Here is an 18,433-nt window from a genome sequence, read left to right on the forward strand (position 1 = left end):
AACCTATACTGGCTTATTCCCGCCTTGCAAGATTTAATCACATTTTTCTGCCTTGGAACGAAAATACACAACTTATTTGGAGATTTTACCAATGTATTGTTACTTTAGGAACCTTGACACTATCGATACACTGTAGTCCAATTATAAAACAAAATTATTAAAATAATGTATAAGACTTGTACCCAAACACATCGTGTGCAAAACATTACATTAATTTAAAATTTCATTATTTCAAACGTCAATTTTTCTTTTAAATCGTTTTTTGCAGACATAATTTTTATTCCTATCTAGCCTATTATGTCGAGGTCAGACGATTGTGCCAGCGAGGGAAGATGTTTGGTGATATTATGATGCTCCTCAACCAAGATTGAACTTTTGTGACTGTGTGTGTATGGGCGCAGTATCCTATTACAGTTTGTCCCAAGCATTGTTCTACCATGGACCGGTAATTTTCACACTGCCAAGACTTTTAAACTCAAGCTGGTTCAATCGGGTAAAATAATACATATTTATTAATAATACAAATGTTTTATTAATACTACATGTTTTGGTATCCCCTATTTAGCTACTAAATTTTAGTACGAAATATGGAGCTCTTGCTAATTTTTTACTAAAGAAATCCAAGTTCCAGGAAAATGATGAAAGTTTATTCTAAACTCTGGTTCAACTGGTTCAACAAGTCGGATTTTATATTTATTTTTAAGGTATCAGTGTTGAAAACCCAGCTTCACATTTATAAGTTGTGGCAAAAGGCATTAAAAAAGTTATTGCTTAATGAGCTAATTTTGTGTATTCTTGACAAGTTAACCAAAAATCTATCAAAGGACTTGTGTCAAATATATCCTTGAGTGTTTGAATGTAAATGGGTTTCTCATCCGAGCTTTGTTGCTGTCGATTGGAGGAAAATGTTCTTGAAGATTCCTGTCCAGTCCTAATAAATGTTCGTTAATTTCATTTAAGATGTCTTGTGGCAATGCAATCACGTTATTAAATTACTAAAGGCTTTGAAATTCTCTATTTTCACGCGTTGTACCCTTTTTTCTTGCAGGTTCCACCTTGTCTTGCACTGTAAACAGTGCTACACTGTTACTTTGCAGTGCCATGTTTAGATCATTTAAAAATTCAAACATATCAGATATGTAAGCCACTTTTGCCAACCAGTTAAAATCATGTAATCTGTTCTTGAATTCAAATATTACATCTCTAGCTGTTGGGAAATGTTATTATAAAAAAAACATTTACTTCTTTTAATTCAATAAGCCTTTTTAAGACATTGTCACTTGAAAGCCATCGCAACTTATAGTGTAAAAGAAGATGTTCGTGATCACTTTCCATTTCTTTACGCAAAACAGAGAATAATCTAAAATTCAGTGGACGAGATTTTATAGAGTTTTACGTCATTGCTGTGGAGGGTAAAGGCATTTTCTCGACCACCAATTAATTGTGGAATTTTATAAAAAGCCAGGACAAATTCTGAGCTTCAGATTCTTGTGAAAAAGTAGACTCCATTTTTTCCCTATTATTTAACTCCCTCTTCTTATTAGCGAAGAACCCATTTGGCTTTTCTTTGTAGTCAGTATGTTTTAGTTCCAAACTTTGAAGGTTTCATTGATTCGTTTGATAGTTCGACATTGCAAATTACACATAATGGTTTGTTATCTGTGCACTCCATAAAACCGAATTAAATATAGTCTTCAAGATATTGTCGAATCCATGACCCTTTTTTCATTTTTGAAGATTCCTTCGCCTGTTCATTGTGCGCCCATTTGATGGAATCAATATTATAACTTGTACCTGACTGTGCTAACTCACTATCACTCAACTGTTGTTGCGACCCGGTATTTTATTTTGATGGTTCGGTATCGGTCATCACCCGACAAATGGGAAACACTGTCCTGTCCTATTAGAATATGACAGTATCTGACAGCAATATGCCAGTCATAGTAACAACTTCATAACAACACGATCTAAGAATACCGAAATACTCATTCATAATAATGTGAATGAGAGGACTAATTAAATACCACGATATTTCCGCTCAAATCATAATGGACCTCCCTCATACTTGTTTCGTAGACTAGTTCTTTTGAAATTCTTCATGCATAAACCCTGCAATTTGTAGAAATAACAGGTCAATTGAAAAGTCCCCGGCCTACCAGAGTGAAACACAGTTTTTTGGTAAAATTAGTTTTTTTTTATTCAATATAATTCCCTTCAAGGGCTGAATCATCTTCAAACACTGTCCGAATTATCAACTCGTCGATGTTTTTGCTCAAAAGTGAAATATTCGTGAATGATATGATGTACGTGAATGAATTGATATCTTTAGAGTGTCTGCTATTTCATTCAGATTCAATTTACGGTCATTCAAAATCATTTTGTGGATTTTTTAATGTTTTCATCGGTAACAACCTCTTTTGGGCCTCCACTGCGTTCACCGTGTTCGGTGCTCATTTCACCACGTCTAAACTTAGCATACCAATCCTTCATAGTTGATTTTCCTGAGACAGTGTCCGGAAACTCGGCATCAAGCAAAGTTTTTGCTTCACCTGTATTTTTGCCTTTCAAAATATTTTATCCGTTTTATCGTGAAAAAAAGTTGCTTCGCTCAAAATTCTATAATTCACAAACTAGCAGCTGTTAAATATATACACGCATCTTTTGAGGCTTAAGGCTAAGTAAAAAACATATGGATTTAATTCTAATAGCGCCATCTATATGTCAGGCCGGGGACTTTTCAATTGACCTGTCAATGTAAATGATGGGCCATATCACATTCCTCCAATCATCAAGTATCTGGGTTTTATGATCGTTTTATGAATCATTTCGTAGCTTAGCGTCGACTTCCGCAATCGCAGCTCTTCCATGAATGTTTGCTTTATAAAGCTGCCGCCATATTGTTTTTGTCGAAACAATATTACTCAAGCCTTGAGTGTTGAGTTTTCCTGTCACAATCCATTTTAATGTTCGACGATCTCTGCCAAATTTTTGATTTTGCCCATTGTTCCTCTTCGTCGTTAATGTATTACCATGTTTTGTGTATGCTGTCATTATCATGGATACTCTCGCTCGTGTAACGTTAAACAACATCTGAGATATCAAATATTTCACCGGTCGTTTGTTTTAATTATTGCAGAACAAAGCTTAATTATCATATAAATCGAGCAAAACATAATGGTCGAATAGTAAATAATTCAGCAGCGGAAGCAGTGCTATCAACAAATTGTAAGCCTAAGTTAATAAAGGAATAAAGAACCACACAATCGTTCCAGTGCCGCTCTAACATTTCAATAGCACTTTTGTAGAACGACTTATCTTTTGCCTTAGAACAAGCCTCAGTTTCAGCGATAACCTCTTCATTTGAGCGAAATTTCTTACTGTTAAGCATTTTTTTTGAGGTCTGCAAACAGTCAGTAATCGCTGAAAGCGAAATCTGACGAATAATATGGTGGATGTGGGAGCAAATAGCAGTTCAATTCATGTAGTTTTGCCATTGTTTTGATTGACTTGTGACACGATGCGTTTCTTTGCAATTTCGGCCTTCAAACGCCCCATTAACTCTATATAATATTCACTGTTGATGGTATTTCCCTTCTCAAGATAGTCGATGAATACTACACCACGCACATCCCAAAAATAACGAGACCATAACCTTTCCATCCGATTGTTGTGCATTCGGGCGCTTTGGATGAGATTCACCAGTTGTTGACTCAGATGACGATCGTTTTGATTCCGATTATATGTTAAATAACTCACGCAACTTCACTTTTCGATCGTTTTGATTTTGTGGATTGTTTTGATGTTTTCTGGTGTTACCATCTCATTTAGATGTCCACTGCGTTATGTATCATCGGTGTCTCTACGACCACTTTTGAAGTCAGCAAACCAACGTTTTATTGTTGTTTCTGAAGGAGCGGAGTCCTTATAACGCTTTTCAAGCCATGCTTCGCTTCAACGGTATTTTCTCCATGAAAAAGTAGTGTAAAATTAAAACACGAAATTGTTTTTGATCCATTGTTTTGAAAATAACAAAAGTAGCGTCGCTCTTAGCACAATAATAACTCACGAACTTAGGAATAATATATATATATATATATATATATATATATATATATATATATATATATATATATATATATATATATATATATATGACTGAAATCGACTATCGACTGTTCAGTAATTGACTACTTTTTACTATCGACTATTTCAGCCGTTATTTTTGGTTTGACTGTTTTTACTAGTAACTGTTTTCAGTCGCTATTTTCGGTTCGACTGATTTTGTTACTATTTACTATCGATTGTTTCAGTCGTTTACTTTTAGTTACTATTTTCGGTTCTACTAGTTCATTCGACTGATTTTTAACGTTGTGGCTTTCCGTCCAAGCCGCGACCTAAGTAATGCGCCGAATTTATGCTCATATACATTTATATCTAATATATATGGTTTTATATTTTTTTGTAGTTTGCTTGTAAATAATTATATATTGTAAATTAATATATCAGCATTTTAGTAATAAAGCAGATAAATAGTAAGATACTTTTGCCAGTCAAATAGGTAATACTTTGGACTGGTATAATAGGTAATACTTTTTTGATAAACTTTCACGATTTTTGTCCAAGCCTCTTGTTTGTCGAAATTTTTTTCCCAAAATCTTGAAAACTAAAATTAGGTTCCAAAGGTTTCAGAAATTGCATAGATCCAAAAGATTCTAAGAATTCTTTATAGTAGCATTTGTTAATTTTTTTTTAATATTAACCGTAAAGAGGTGAATAAAGTATATTAAATATTTGTAATAAATACATTTTCTGATAGGAAAACTCTACTTTAATATTCAACAATTTATTTTGTTGGCTATTAAAAAGAGCACCACAGTTTTTATTTGTTAACGAATGGACTGTCTTAACAGAATATGTTCAACTTTTAAAGCCCATTGAAATAATGACCACCGAGTTATCTTATATAAAATATTCCTCTATACCCGCAACATATGTCCCCTGGGCACGAGTTTTTTTCAAAATCTGGGCAAATAATTAACGCTCGAAGAAATCGCCTCACGGGAAAAAAGTTGAACATGATAATATTCACAGTAATTTAAAAATATTTCCGTTCAAATCATCCAAATCCGTAAAATAAATAAAACTTTTATTTAAAAAGGGTCTGGTAGTTATTGTACGATCATTTTTAGGTTCATCATGGATTAGATTTTTTAATGATTAGGTATACGTTTACATTTTATTTAGTAGTTATGGTTATTGAAAATCTTTAGTTTTTAGGTTTTATTTAAGTTGTATTGTACAATTTATATTTATTATGCTATGTTATTTAAAAACAGCAATTAATATGTTAAAACACGATAAAACATTTGTGGTGTTATTATTCCATTCCTTTTTACACATCCACAGAACATTCAGTATAAAAGTAATCCTACTTCCTTTAAAATTATATTATTTATTACATGATAATAGAAATTAGTAATTTTGTTTTCCTTTTCTTTTTTTAAAGATATCACGTGAATGAATATATATACATCTCTGTTTCGCTTATACTACCATTAGAGAATATAAAGATATTTAAAATTAACTGCTACAAGTATTTATCTCCGTTCTTTCCTATTTCACATTTTATACAGACAAGAATGCATACATCTTCGTCTGAAATCACGAATGGAAAAAAACAGTCGAACCGTGTATTTGACTGAAAATAGTAATCACTCTACTATTACTAAAGCATTAGTAGGTGCACCCAGATACTACAGGACTGATTACTTACACCGATACCTTCAGATACCAACTGTCACTCAGGAAATCAAGTGAACTGCAAGTAGACATGAGGACACACATCATGTCAATATCGACGTAATACAACTCTTAGATAGCACCAGAACAGGACACAAATTGAAAATAATCAAACCATTTGATCTTGTGTAGTGTAGTGAGGTACATTTAATAGAAAAATAGTAATGTTATTACATAAAAATTATCACATCAAAGACTAGATAGAGCCGATGGTCCTTGTAAATATATACCTAGATCTAAGATATTGTAAAGACAATTTTAAGGTAGTCGACAACGACTAAACAATGTAATAAATAAATTTTAAAAAATATATTCTTATGGGGTGTTAATGGGTCATGACGCGAGTATATAGCCTCTCGTGACCAACTGTCAACCTCACCTTCACGTGGCACACCCTGTTTAAACGAACGAGGCTCTGACGACCGATTATGAGCGGTATAACTCTATGATCAAATGAGAAGTAAATGTCTCATTAGCTTACAGGAATACTTGAAGAGGTTTACTATCCAGATCTACTATTGCTCCACAATATATCAATGGTTATCGCTATCATCAACTTTATATGGTTACGTCTAATTTTCTGGTGAATTCAGAATGAACCCTACTTTCAAAGTTCCTATAAATGAAAACAACGTAAATACCGGTGACTATGTAATATATACAGATTATAACGTAGTTGCGTAAGTTTTACTACCACTATTTACTATTTTACATTTTGTGACTATTTGTGTTTATTTATACACTTTTATATTCTGTAACTTCCTTTACGTTTTTTTTTACATTATACCTATATCGCATTACACCAACAATACCTTATTATTTGCATTATTAACTTTCATTTGTGTCGTTTTATTATGTATTTTCTACTGTATAATTTCAATATATATTGTCTGTATAAATAAAGCTTATAAGTTTATAACTCTAATTAATATATATTTAGATCTTATAAAGCAGCATGGCGTTACAATAAATAAACTGTAATAAATATATATATATATATATATATATATATATATATATATATATATTTGATTATATATATAATTTCTGATATATATATATATATATATATATATATATACATATCGAAATACATATATCGATATATTTTCATATACCCATGTACATTAGTTCACTAATTGTAATTTTGCAATCGACAATCGATTTGTTTATATATTTAGATTGTAAATATATAATTTATATATATTTCGAAATTCAAACTGCGACAAGAATACAATAACTAAAGATAGGAATCAGTGTATAAATCAATGTCTAAATGTTTAGCTTATAAATCCAATAATTAAATGTGTTTAATCAATGTCTATGTCTATATATATATTCACACGTCTAATTGCAAACTTGTAAATACAATTAATGTACGCTTCAACCTCCGTAAAATGAAAAAAAAAATAAAAAAATAAAAAAATTTAAAAAAATCTCCCCCAAATATTCCCCGCACCCCCACCATTACTGCATCAGCGCTTACGGTGATGACGCACTATTGTGGGCCCGCGCCATTTGCACAATAATTGTATTAAACACTAACAAAATATATACATATATATATATATATATATATATATATATATATATATATATATATATATATATATATATATATTATGTAAAAAATCAAATATATCGATATTTTCTTTATATGTTATACACATATATTAATCCAATGATTAAATTTTTGTAATCAACATGTCTGTATATTTTAGAGTATAAGTGAATTAGTATAACATAGCTTTACCTTGTTAAATAAAACTTTTATCTGAATATTCTTTATACATGGCCTGTAATCATATTTCTTCATAAGGTAGATTTTATAATATCATATTTGTAAAGTAAAGTACTAACCTAATATCACTAACAAATATGTATAATCGTAGCCTTTTATAAGTTAACATCTTATTTTTAACCCCAAAAAATGTATTTATTGCAACTTGTAACATTGAGAGGACATTTGTACTATAGTATTTAAATTAATTTTTAACCCGTAAAACATTGCGAACAATTTACTACCGTTTCAAAATCATTTGCTTAACATCCTAAAAATCTAAAAATATATAAAACTGATTTTTGATTATTTAACTTTATAATTATAGAAAAAAAAGTTGTTTTTAAATAATAAAATATTAGAACAATATTGCCTATTTATTATCGGATGTGATTATAATGTTTCTAGTTATGTACCACCAACACAAAACAATCTATGTGATTTGATTTTATAACTGCCAATATTAATAATATATAAATATAAATATATTATATATACATTTGCTTTTAAAATTATCCAAAAATAAAAAATAAAAGAATATACTGCACTTTAAATTAAAATGTCATGGATTAAGTAAATATTTTATTTTCCAAAATATCTTCAATAACTGTAAAAAAATTTAATAAATTAATTGGACATTTCTTAGCATATTTTTTACAATGTGTGTTTTTTGATCCATAATTTTCTGCATTAATATACTTCTTCGGTAAATCTTTATCGATAGAAGAGGAAGGACTAAAACTCAAAACATTAACTAATTTTCTAAACCGAGCATATACTTACCTTAGGATTATATGAAATATGTCTCCAATGATATCAGTGTCTTTAGTGGAAAGAGAGGCTATTTCACACAAGATGCGTAAGAAACAATTTTTTCCGCCATATGTTTCGCTAAAACTATACTTAATTTTATTCTAATCCGTCACAGATGATTTAATTAATACTTACGAATCTAGTTTCATTTCTAAGAGTTTGTATAAAATTGGTCGTTCTAAATAATGCCTTTCACTGGATTCACCGGGTATTACAGGAGGAAATGTATATTCGCTCTCATTTTGAGGCAAAAGATAATTGGCTTCAATATTCCAAGATAAGTCAGCTTCTATTTCAGATGGAACTAATTTTACCGAAAACGCAATAATTAACTAAAAATTACGATAATATACTAAGAGTTAATGTAATTTTTTAGGTTATACAAACCCCCATAAAAGGTGTATAATAGGCAGAATACGGATATCTAACTTTATTTATAACCGTATAGCCACCATGTTCTTCAGACTGAACACATTGTAGTAAAACTATTATACTAACTACAAACACGATCCTCCAGGAATTCATTTTGGTTATTTTATTTGGGAACCCAAAGATGGAAACATAGCACACTGAATTTCTGGCCCTGACTAATGGAGTATATTTACCTTTCTCATTAGGTACATTAAATCTACAATTTATTTACTTTTTCAATTAAATAGCTACTACTACATTTTCTTTTATGGTATAACCCAATAACAATAAACCAGAAAATACTAGACCTTTTCGAAAAATCGCGTTAAGAGCTGTACAGTGGAGGCAATATTTTCAGTAACATTATATGGCTCAAAATAAAACAGCAGTAATTTTCGTACAATATGTTTATTAATCAACAACAAAATCTTACAGACACAAGTTTTAAATAAAATAAACACCAATCCATTTATTAAGGCGGCATCACTTTTATGCATTTTATGGTAACTTTTATATTGTTACAAATGAATTTAAATTTGTTATCACAGAAAATTTTCTCTAAAAAGCTACAGATAAATTTTCAAATAGTTCTGTAATATATACGACTCGTATTGCTTTTTTTCGAGTGCCTCTGCCTATAGCCAAACTAAATCTAACTTTTTTTATTACATTATAATACTGTTTTTTTTTGTATTTCAACGTAACTTTTGCTAAATTAAAATATTGATTACCTAGTGTATAATTATTACAGCAACCCAGAAAATATAGATACTTTGATATTGGTATATATCAGTAGATATCAAATATGGTAAATACTACATCTACATTATATATTGATAGCTTAACATAATGACTAGAATTTTAAGTAGGTTAGAAGGCTCACGTGCTTCTTAAACTTGGTGTCCACTTATAGCATTTATTGGCTATAAATTAAAATATACACATTAGTTTAATATATCAATAAATGTAACATAAAAAATAGAATATCCAGTAAATATTTTATTGTATTCTATTTTCTATAGCAAAATGTTAGAATAAATAAATAATAAACCTATAATGATTATAATGAAATATTAATTCATAGTATATGTTTGTACAATAAGATAATATCAAAGAAGACTTTTCCCCTAAAATATATCCAAGAATTGTAGATACCATAATTACTATTACAACTGACTCAAAAATCTGTTTACTATAAATATATATTTATTTTATTATTTAGAAAAAACAGAAAATAAAAACCGAAATAAATTTAATCAGATCATATTATGTGAAAATAACTAAATTAGCACAAAACATACGAAATAAATTGTAAGAGAAAATATTTCCATAAAAGATAACTACGAACTTACTAAAGACTTACTCTAGTATTGATTCTTGAACTAGAGGAAAAGTCATTTTCTTCAATACATAGATCAGAGTCAGAATCGCGATTTTTTAAATTTGAAGACTCCTGAAATATTTTGTGACTTAGAAGTATAATTAAATAATATTATAAAAGTACCTGGGTAAGTTGCTCAGTAGTTGTAAGAAATCGTGCCAACGGATTGCAACATACGGGCAAAGTTTCTAAAAGCGTGGGCTTCGAATGAGTCAGTAATGGTTTCATGTATTTTGTATCGAAAGAACCCCAAATTCTAGCTAAAACAGCTTTGTCATGAGTCTTAGGAGCCTCCTGCTCCCCAAATGGCTCATTCCAATCACTTCGAGGCGTGGTATTTCCCTGTAACAAAATGATTAAAATAATTCTATCTAGAAGTTATAAGTTTATTGTTATTCCATAGTAAAACAATTAAATGTATACTGAAATGTCGCTTCTTTGACTAAGGATATATTTCCCTAAAACATTAACACGAGCTACAATACAATGATGGAACATGCAAATGAAAAGAGTGTTGGATTTACCTACCACAAACCCACGTTCCATTGAATTATATACCTGTTTGGTAAAATAGCGTGATTAAAGTGTGAATGCAAAAATATAAACCAAAAACAACTTACACTGTGAAGTCCATTTTGCGAGAGAGCTTCTGTTTCTTCGTCATTGCCCAATCTAGAAACAACATTTCAAATTTAATATCTTCATCGCCTTAGGATAGGTTAATTAACTTACGGAATATTAAACCAACGCAATAAATTCATAGTTGCCCCCCCTTGAATTATCACTGTTATTATAACAATAAGAGATGTGGTCGTTAACATTGCTTGTCTAGCTTCAGAACGTGTATTTCTAATAGCTAAAGCAAATGACATTGCTCCCCTTAAACCTAAAGGATGGACAACAATAAGCAATGAATAACAAACGATATAGACTCATAAACACTAGTATTATAAAAACAATTCAAAAATCTGTTTAAATAGTTAAATATAAAAGTCATAATTAGCGTTCGTGTGTATATAATTATCTATATGAAAGTAAATACAGCATACATAATACTTAGTATAATAAATATTAATAATTTAAAAATAATTCGATTTCTACACATTATTTTAATCAGCACAGAGTTTATTTAGATTCGGACAGAATAAATGACTGAATCATCACAGTAAATAATGAGTGTATAACTTATTTTACTTACAAAAAAAACGCAAAACAAGCTGTGTATGTATATAAAAACAAGATTTCCGTAAATATAATCATCTCAGCACATTAAAAAGGGGATTGAACTAAATATCATAAAATCATATTTAATAGTTAAAATCATAAAAAAATCAAATTTAGAGTATTTAATATCTTATTAGATTCAACCTAACTTAAAAAATCTTACCAGCAAAGAACAGCATATGTTGAAAATTGAGTGGAATTTTTGGTCTCCGTCCCAAATTTAATAAGAACGATAACGGATAAATATTTGCAGCTCGTCCTATAGCAGCACATAACTACCGTTGCGTTAAGGTCATGCTTCAAAACAAAACATCCATGGATAATAAAACAATTTACAAGAATGAAATTTTGATATAGATAGCAGAAAATATTCAAACTTAATGTTTTTTTAAAAAGGATACAAATCCAGCTAATATAAACATGGGATCAAAGCGATGTTTGGGAAAAGTAAACATAGAGACACCAATATATGAAAATATAAAATTTTCAGCTAGAAAATTGAGCAATTCAAAAATTTGCTTTGTTCTTATCCTAGAGTCTTCTGATAAATTATTATAAGTATAATGTGCTTGGCATATACCACAAAACAGCACCGCTACTACTCCTGTAAAAGAAAATAATTCAAAATTATCAAATTTATGAAAATATAAAATATATACCTGTTAAGTCTGAGGCTTCCGCAATTAAAAAGGTGCTGTATGACATCAGAACAAATAAGGCAGATTCGAGTAATGGAAAATCACGAACTCGAGTATACTTTGTCATGTATTCATTATTAAGGAAAATAATATAACTTAATATTATCTAATGTTAATCTTAATGTTATCAGACACTAAAATGACAATTTTTTATCATGTAAAGATTTTTCATAGATATTCACATAACTGTATTAAAATATTAGACATCTGAGAATATACATTTAAAATAGAAAACTCATCTTTTTGTGCAAAAAAAAAACTTAAATTGTTAGTATATTAAAAGGATATCAAGGCAGTAATACAACCCATAAGGGCTCCTATAAGTAATGAAAGCATAAAAATCCCACAAAAATCTCCCACTGCTTGGAAAAATGCTTTAATCTCAAAACCACCTGTACCCAATTGGTATCTCTTGCCATAATGTTGTATAGATCTAAAATTAGTGTTAGCATTATATATCTATTCAACCACAATTATTATTAGAAAGCAAAAAGCTGCAGATAAACTTGATTATATTATTTTTTAATAAGCATTCAACTTACCCACTGAGAACAATAGCTACAGCATCATTAAGAACACTTTCACCAAATACTAAGGCATACAGGTTAACATCTACATTTAAATCATTAAATATAGCTAAGATTGTCAAAGGATCAGTAGAAGAAATTAGTGCTCCAAAGTAAAGTGTATCTAGAAATGTAAAACTATTGGCCAGCCTTGGGGGCATTAGTTGCACACAACCATACATCAATGCTCCAACAATGAAAGAAGATACTGTAGTACCAATAATTGCAAAAGTTAGTATTGCGCCAAGATTACGAAAGAAATATTTCTGAAACAAGACAAGTTAACCATGTATAAGCATTTGAACATATCATATTAATGGAGTCTAAAGCTGATATATACATACAAGTACACTTAAAAATAATATAGATAAGTATATTTATAATTTTAATATATGTCTAAAAATTTACCCTCTTTAACGAATATCCAGCATGGAAAATTATTGGTGGTAGAATAATGTTAAAAAATATCTCTGGGTCAAATGTTGCTTTTAAATCAATCTCATTTTCTTGCATGTCATCAATTTCATTACGAAATACATATTGAAATGTCATATTTTTATTGGAATAAGGCTTAGGCATATGTAAAGAAAGTGTATCTGGAGGAATACTTGAGTTATATTTAGAATCATCTACAAAAACTTGCATATTTAGTACTTGAGAAGTACTACCGGAATAACGAATGATTGCTCCAACAATAAGGCCTAAAAAAATACATAGTACACTTATTCACTCAATATAACAACGTAGTTACTTACCATATATAACAGCTAGTCCTGTTTCATGTAAGAAGCTAACTCTTCGATGTTTAAATAGCCATATAGTAAGTACAGTCAATATAAGCAAAAGAGTATAAGACAATAAATTCAAACTATCTATTCTATGAGTAGATTGAGCTTTAGCATCCAATTGAATGTCTGAGGGAGCTCCATTAACATTATTTATAAAATATTCTAATATAAGAAAGACAATTACAAGCAATTTTTTTGCCATATTGTAAATGTTAGGTTAAACTCCTCTTATCAAAAACAGTTAAATATAAAAAAATCTTAAGGCTCTGATAACTTTGTTTAAAATATTCACACAAATTTCACCAGTTTAAATATCACTTTATCACCTTATTATTGTTGTGGCTTGATAGCCTGACACATTCTGTCAAAATCATATGATTTCGTTTTTCTGGAATATTGAATTACAATGCTAATATTATGGGGGAATGCCATATCTACTTAAATTAAAATGATAACGCGTAGTTATTATCAAATTAATTTGTTAATTTCATGAGTGGCGGCAGAAAAAATATCAATAAATATGAATAGAATAAGATTTGTTAAGATGAAGATCCCGTCGCAAATAAACCCTTGCTTATTCTTATTTTAAATCTAATTCATAATTTAAAATAAATGCGAAGACTTTTTATGATATTTAAAAATATACCTTATGTAATTTAGCAATAAACTCAATTGTGATTAATTGGTTGCATATATGCTAATTCCATAATTATAAAAATTAAAACACAAATATAAATATTTATATTAGGCATCTAAATATATCATCTTATAGTATATATGGTATATACATATATGTTTTTTCTATTGAGGTAGTATTTCGGGCTTACTGTTAACTCCATAGTGTTTTCGACCACGTTTCGGCAGAATCTCATCTCCCATTTTCAGGACCTCCTTTAGTTTTCCATTTCTCGTCACACGATACACCAAACGCTTGTCGAAACCCAGGACTCTCCCTCTACATATTTACAGTACTAAGTAAAAATTAAATCAAAATCAATAAACCCCTAATATAAAAAAAACACTTTATTATGAAACATTTAATATAAATTTGATTCTTTAAAAACTTATGTAAATATGAATGTAGAAAAACTTAACATACAATAAATATATACAGAATTTGATATATATATAATACATCTAAATAAATTATAACTTTAATGGATTCAGTTGTACTACGCCTTCAGCCTTAAAAACATTTTTGGCAATTGAACTCATCTTAGTAAAATTATCTAAATTTCTTCCACTGGAAACTATTTTCAGATTTGCAGCAACTCTTTGCGTAGCCTGAAACAAATATCTTTTAGTTAACATGTTATGAGTTTATCACAACTACATACCTCTAAGGTCCATGCTTCGGCCATTTGCCTTTCATGTTGTGCTGATTCTCCACCTGCTCTAAGAGCAGCACTTGCCCTACTTAATGCTACAGCACTGGAGTAAATATCAAATGTTGCATTTGCCAATCGGTTAAGTATATATTGCTCATTTACAATGCTTTTGCCATATTTTATCAAAACCATTTCGATAGATTCCCCAAATGAATCTATGCTCTTAGCGAGTTCTGACGCAGCTTGTAATAAGTCATTATGAACATATTGGTCCATCGAAGGCGGTGAGCTTAAACCAACCTTTCTAACCACTCTTTTTGAAGCTTCCTCAAAAATGAGTCCCAAATTTGCAGTTGGATGTTTGAAGGCATTCTGCAATTCTTTTAAATGGGCACCAGCATACTGAATTCCTAAATAAAATAAATGTATACAAATTATCACATATATAATAAAGGTACCTGTCAGTGCCACAAAAAGTCTAAGTATATCATTGGTTCCTTCAAATATTCTGAAAATTCTCAAATCTCTCATAATTCTTTCAAGACCTGTTTCTTTCATAAAGCCCATTCCTCCCATTATTTGAATAGCTTCATCACAGACATACCAGGCAGCTTCTGATGCAAAACACTATTAAAAATAAATTAGAATGTATATAAAATAATAACTATCATATATACCTTTGATATAGCAGCTTCTAAATGATAGTGTTGTGAACCACTATCCATGTTACCTGATATCATATAAGCCATTGATTCAGTAACATAATGAAGCATTGCCATTTTAGCAATTTTCTCTTGAATACCACCAAAATTTGTAATGACTTGTCCAAACTGTTTCCTTTGATTTGCAAAGTCAACAGCTTTCTTAATGCAGGTTTTCATTGTACCTGATAATGCAGCAGCCATACCAAAACGTCCATTATTCAGAATATTCATAGCTACTTTAAAACCATTACCAACACCTCCCAGAACATTTTCTATGGGAATTTTTACATTATCATAATAAACCTATTAAATAAAATGAATGCTTTAGACTAATATAAAATTATAAAAGACAAATATTAAATCTACCTCTGCTGTGTTAGAACATTTAATTCCCATTTTCTTTTCTGGTGGACCATTGGTAACACCTCCAAATGCTCTTTCAACAATGAATGCAGTTACTTTATCAACCGTTTTGCCAGTTTTGGGATCTTGAACAGGTGTTTGTGCAAACACTGTCATAATTTCAGCCATTCCACCATTACTAATCCATATTTTGGATCCATTTAAAATAAAATGTTTACCATCAGGTGATAGTTCAGCTCTAGTTCTATAAATGCATAACATGTTGTTAGTATACTTAGAAAATTATTTAAACACAAATATTGTATACTTTATAGACCCCGCATCAGATCCACTTGATGGTTCTGTTAAACAAAATGCTGCAAATTCTTTATTACATACTCTGGGTAAATATTTTGCTTTTTGTTCAGGTGTTCCAAATAATAAAATTCCTTTAAAACCAATGGATTGGTGAGCACCAAGTGTAATTCCAACTCCTAAATCATTAGCACCAACAATTTCAACTAAACGTGCATATTGTGTGTTTGACAATCCTAAGCCACCCAATTCTTGAGGTACTTGCAATGAAAAAGCACCAAGCTCCCATAGTCCATTTAACGAAGGTTCATCTACTTTTTCAATTGTGTCATTTTTACTTGGATTATTTACTTCACTAAAAAATTTTTCACATGGATCAATCAACATTTGCAATGTATCTCTCTGTTCTTCATTTAGAACATTGGGGTAAGGAAAAACTTGTCGAGCTTCTATTTGTCCTCTAAATAGATTCATTACAAAAGAATAATCTTCTTGGGTTGCACCTTTTGCTCTTGGTTTTTCTGCTACTTGTGCCTGAGCAGATGCAACTGCAGACATTTTTAATGACCTAAATGAGATTAAAAAAAATGGTGTCATTATATAAATATAATAAATGCAACACTGTCATGGAAATGCATGTGATGTTAATTAAAGAAATTAATAAATCTGGTAACTTACCTTATTGGAATGGTTTCGCATTTTACCTGTTGCTGAATTACAATGCGAGCTACACGAAACATTTTACTTGTAAATTAAAGTTTTTCCGACGACCACCAAAACCCAATTAATGAAAATTTTGAAATTTACTTCTAAAGTGAGTTTATATAAATTAAAAATAGTATATACTTTGAACTAGGGAATAGACTTTGACCCTCTCCAAACAAAAATACAACCTCCGAAAACAACTGACAAATAACAAATATTAGAACCAATCTTGCATTCCTAATTTTGCCACGTGGGTAGATTTCAACCAATGGCCAATAGTAATTATTATTCTTCATAGATGTATGCCATTCTTTAAAAAGATATTTTATAATACAATTTTTCAATTAATTAATTCATAGTTTTATGTTCTAATATTATTTAAAATCATCTTAATTTAAATATCTAATTATATGATTTTTATGTTGCATACATTAAGAGTTTATATATATATATATATATATATATATATATATATATATATATATATATATATATATATATATATATATATATATGTTATAAATTGCATGCAATAAATAGGTGATATTTCATCTACACAACTGAGTGAATAAGGTTACTAAAATAATAATAAAAATGTTTAACACAAGAAAATATATTAGTATTTAACCAATGTACAAATGCGGCTATTAATAATTAATATTTAAATTTAAAATTTTATCTATTAAAACAAATATTATTTAAATTAAACTATAGTTATAGTTCAATTCTATTAATTTAAACATTTTTGTACATGTTCAAGGGAACTTTGCCGTTTGATTGCATTTGCTTTTTAAGTACTAATTAAATCACGACAAAAAGAAGAATTAAGTTAGAGTTATGAGAAATATATCTCATAAGAACAGTTTTATCACGTTGCTCTGTAGATCCCTGTCTAAACCATAGTTTCTTGGTATCTATCTACTTAAATATCAACTGATGAGTACTTTTATAAGTAAACTGACAAGTAAACTCATGAGTATCCTAATGAGTAATCTAATGAGGCTTATGAAAATCTTTGATATTGTAGCTGAATATTTATGACTAGTAAAATTGCGGTTATTGAAGAATTGTTTAGAGGGTTCTTGAGTTGGATTTTGTTTACACTGCTGATATTTTACTGTTGTTTTTGATTGATTTTTATTTAATTCCGATGCCGATTGAACTTTTTTATGAAACATTGGCAAGTGAAGTTGCAAACTTGAATTCCAAGTATCTTTTATCAATCCAAGCACCTTTTGTTTTGAATCAGTACCTACTCTTACTATCGTTTCCTTGAATTTTGCAATATAATATATAGACAAAAAGAGTTAAGTTTTTTTACTAATATTAAGCAAATAGTTGACCTATATATATATACTTTTTTTTCCATCCTTTATTTTATCATATCAGGGCTGATCATCGGTAATTTTCAGTTTAATAATTAAAATGCGAGCTACACGGAACATTTTTACTTGTAAATGGTTGATATAAGTTTTGAAATAATAGATAGGACTTAAGTTCTTTAAAGCAAAAATATAACGTTAACAAATGATAATTATCATATAAAAGACTATAACAAATAGATAAAAGTAATTTATAC

At 29.6% G+C, this 18,433-nt stretch overlaps 3 protein-coding genes across 9 annotated transcripts; all 3 read right to left on the reverse strand.

Annotated features, from left to right (window-relative positions):
• Positions 1–7,969: 7,969 nt before the first annotated feature.
• On the reverse strand, positions 7,970–9,032 carry LOC143197211 (uncharacterized). Its single transcript, XM_076405458.1, has 4 exons — positions 8,780–9,032; positions 8,528–8,724; positions 8,363–8,476; positions 7,970–8,314 (listed from the first exon to the last, which is right to left on the reverse strand). The coding sequence occupies exons 1-4, from the start codon at positions 8,915–8,917 to the stop codon at positions 8,149–8,151; spliced, it is 615 nt and encodes a 204-aa protein (XP_076261573.1). The 5' UTR covers positions 8,918–9,032; the 3' UTR covers positions 7,970–8,148.
• Positions 9,033–9,195: 163 nt separating this feature from the next.
• On the reverse strand, positions 9,196–13,976 carry Nhe3 (Na[+]/H[+] hydrogen exchanger 3). 7 transcript variants are annotated; one of them, XM_076405451.1, is made up of 13 exons: positions 13,428–13,976; positions 13,081–13,373; positions 12,649–12,938; positions 12,390–12,539; positions 12,068–12,168; positions 11,810–12,012; positions 11,572–11,683; positions 10,917–11,070; positions 10,805–10,856; positions 10,713–10,742; positions 10,308–10,526; positions 10,167–10,256; positions 9,196–9,726 (listed from the first exon to the last, which is right to left on the reverse strand). In XM_076405451.1, the coding sequence occupies exons 1-13, from the start codon at positions 13,660–13,662 to the stop codon at positions 9,694–9,696; spliced, it is 1,962 nt and encodes a 653-aa protein (XP_076261566.1). In that variant the 5' UTR covers positions 13,663–13,976; the 3' UTR covers positions 9,196–9,693. The 7 variants fall into 7 exon arrangements, with proteins under 7 accessions (XP_076261566.1, XP_076261565.1, XP_076261567.1 ...); XM_076405450.1 differs by having other exon boundaries at positions 12,068–12,173; positions 12,395–12,539; positions 13,428–13,975; XM_076405452.1 differs by having other exon boundaries at positions 10,156–10,256; positions 12,068–12,173; positions 12,395–12,539; positions 13,428–13,974.
• A 496-nt stretch (positions 13,977–14,472) lies between these two features.
• Acadvl (Acyl-CoA dehydrogenase very long chain) lies at positions 14,473–17,116 on the reverse strand. Its single transcript, XM_076405457.1, has 7 exons — positions 16,828–17,116; positions 16,163–16,717; positions 15,859–16,099; positions 15,466–15,795; positions 15,247–15,415; positions 14,798–15,198; positions 14,473–14,744 (listed from the first exon to the last, which is right to left on the reverse strand). Exons 1-7 carry the CDS (start codon positions 16,887–16,889, stop codon positions 14,607–14,609), a joined length of 1,896 nt encoding a protein of 631 aa, XP_076261572.1. The 5' UTR covers positions 16,890–17,116; the 3' UTR covers positions 14,473–14,606.
• Positions 17,117–18,433: the final 1,317 nt, after the last annotated feature.

This window comes from Rhynchophorus ferrugineus, unplaced genomic scaffold (genome assembly GCF_030347505.1).
Source record: "Rhynchophorus ferrugineus isolate W39M unplaced genomic scaffold, kcgeb_rfMv2 rfM5, whole genome shotgun sequence".
Lineage (NCBI taxonomy): Eukaryota > Metazoa > Arthropoda > Insecta > Coleoptera > Curculionidae > Rhynchophorus > Rhynchophorus ferrugineus.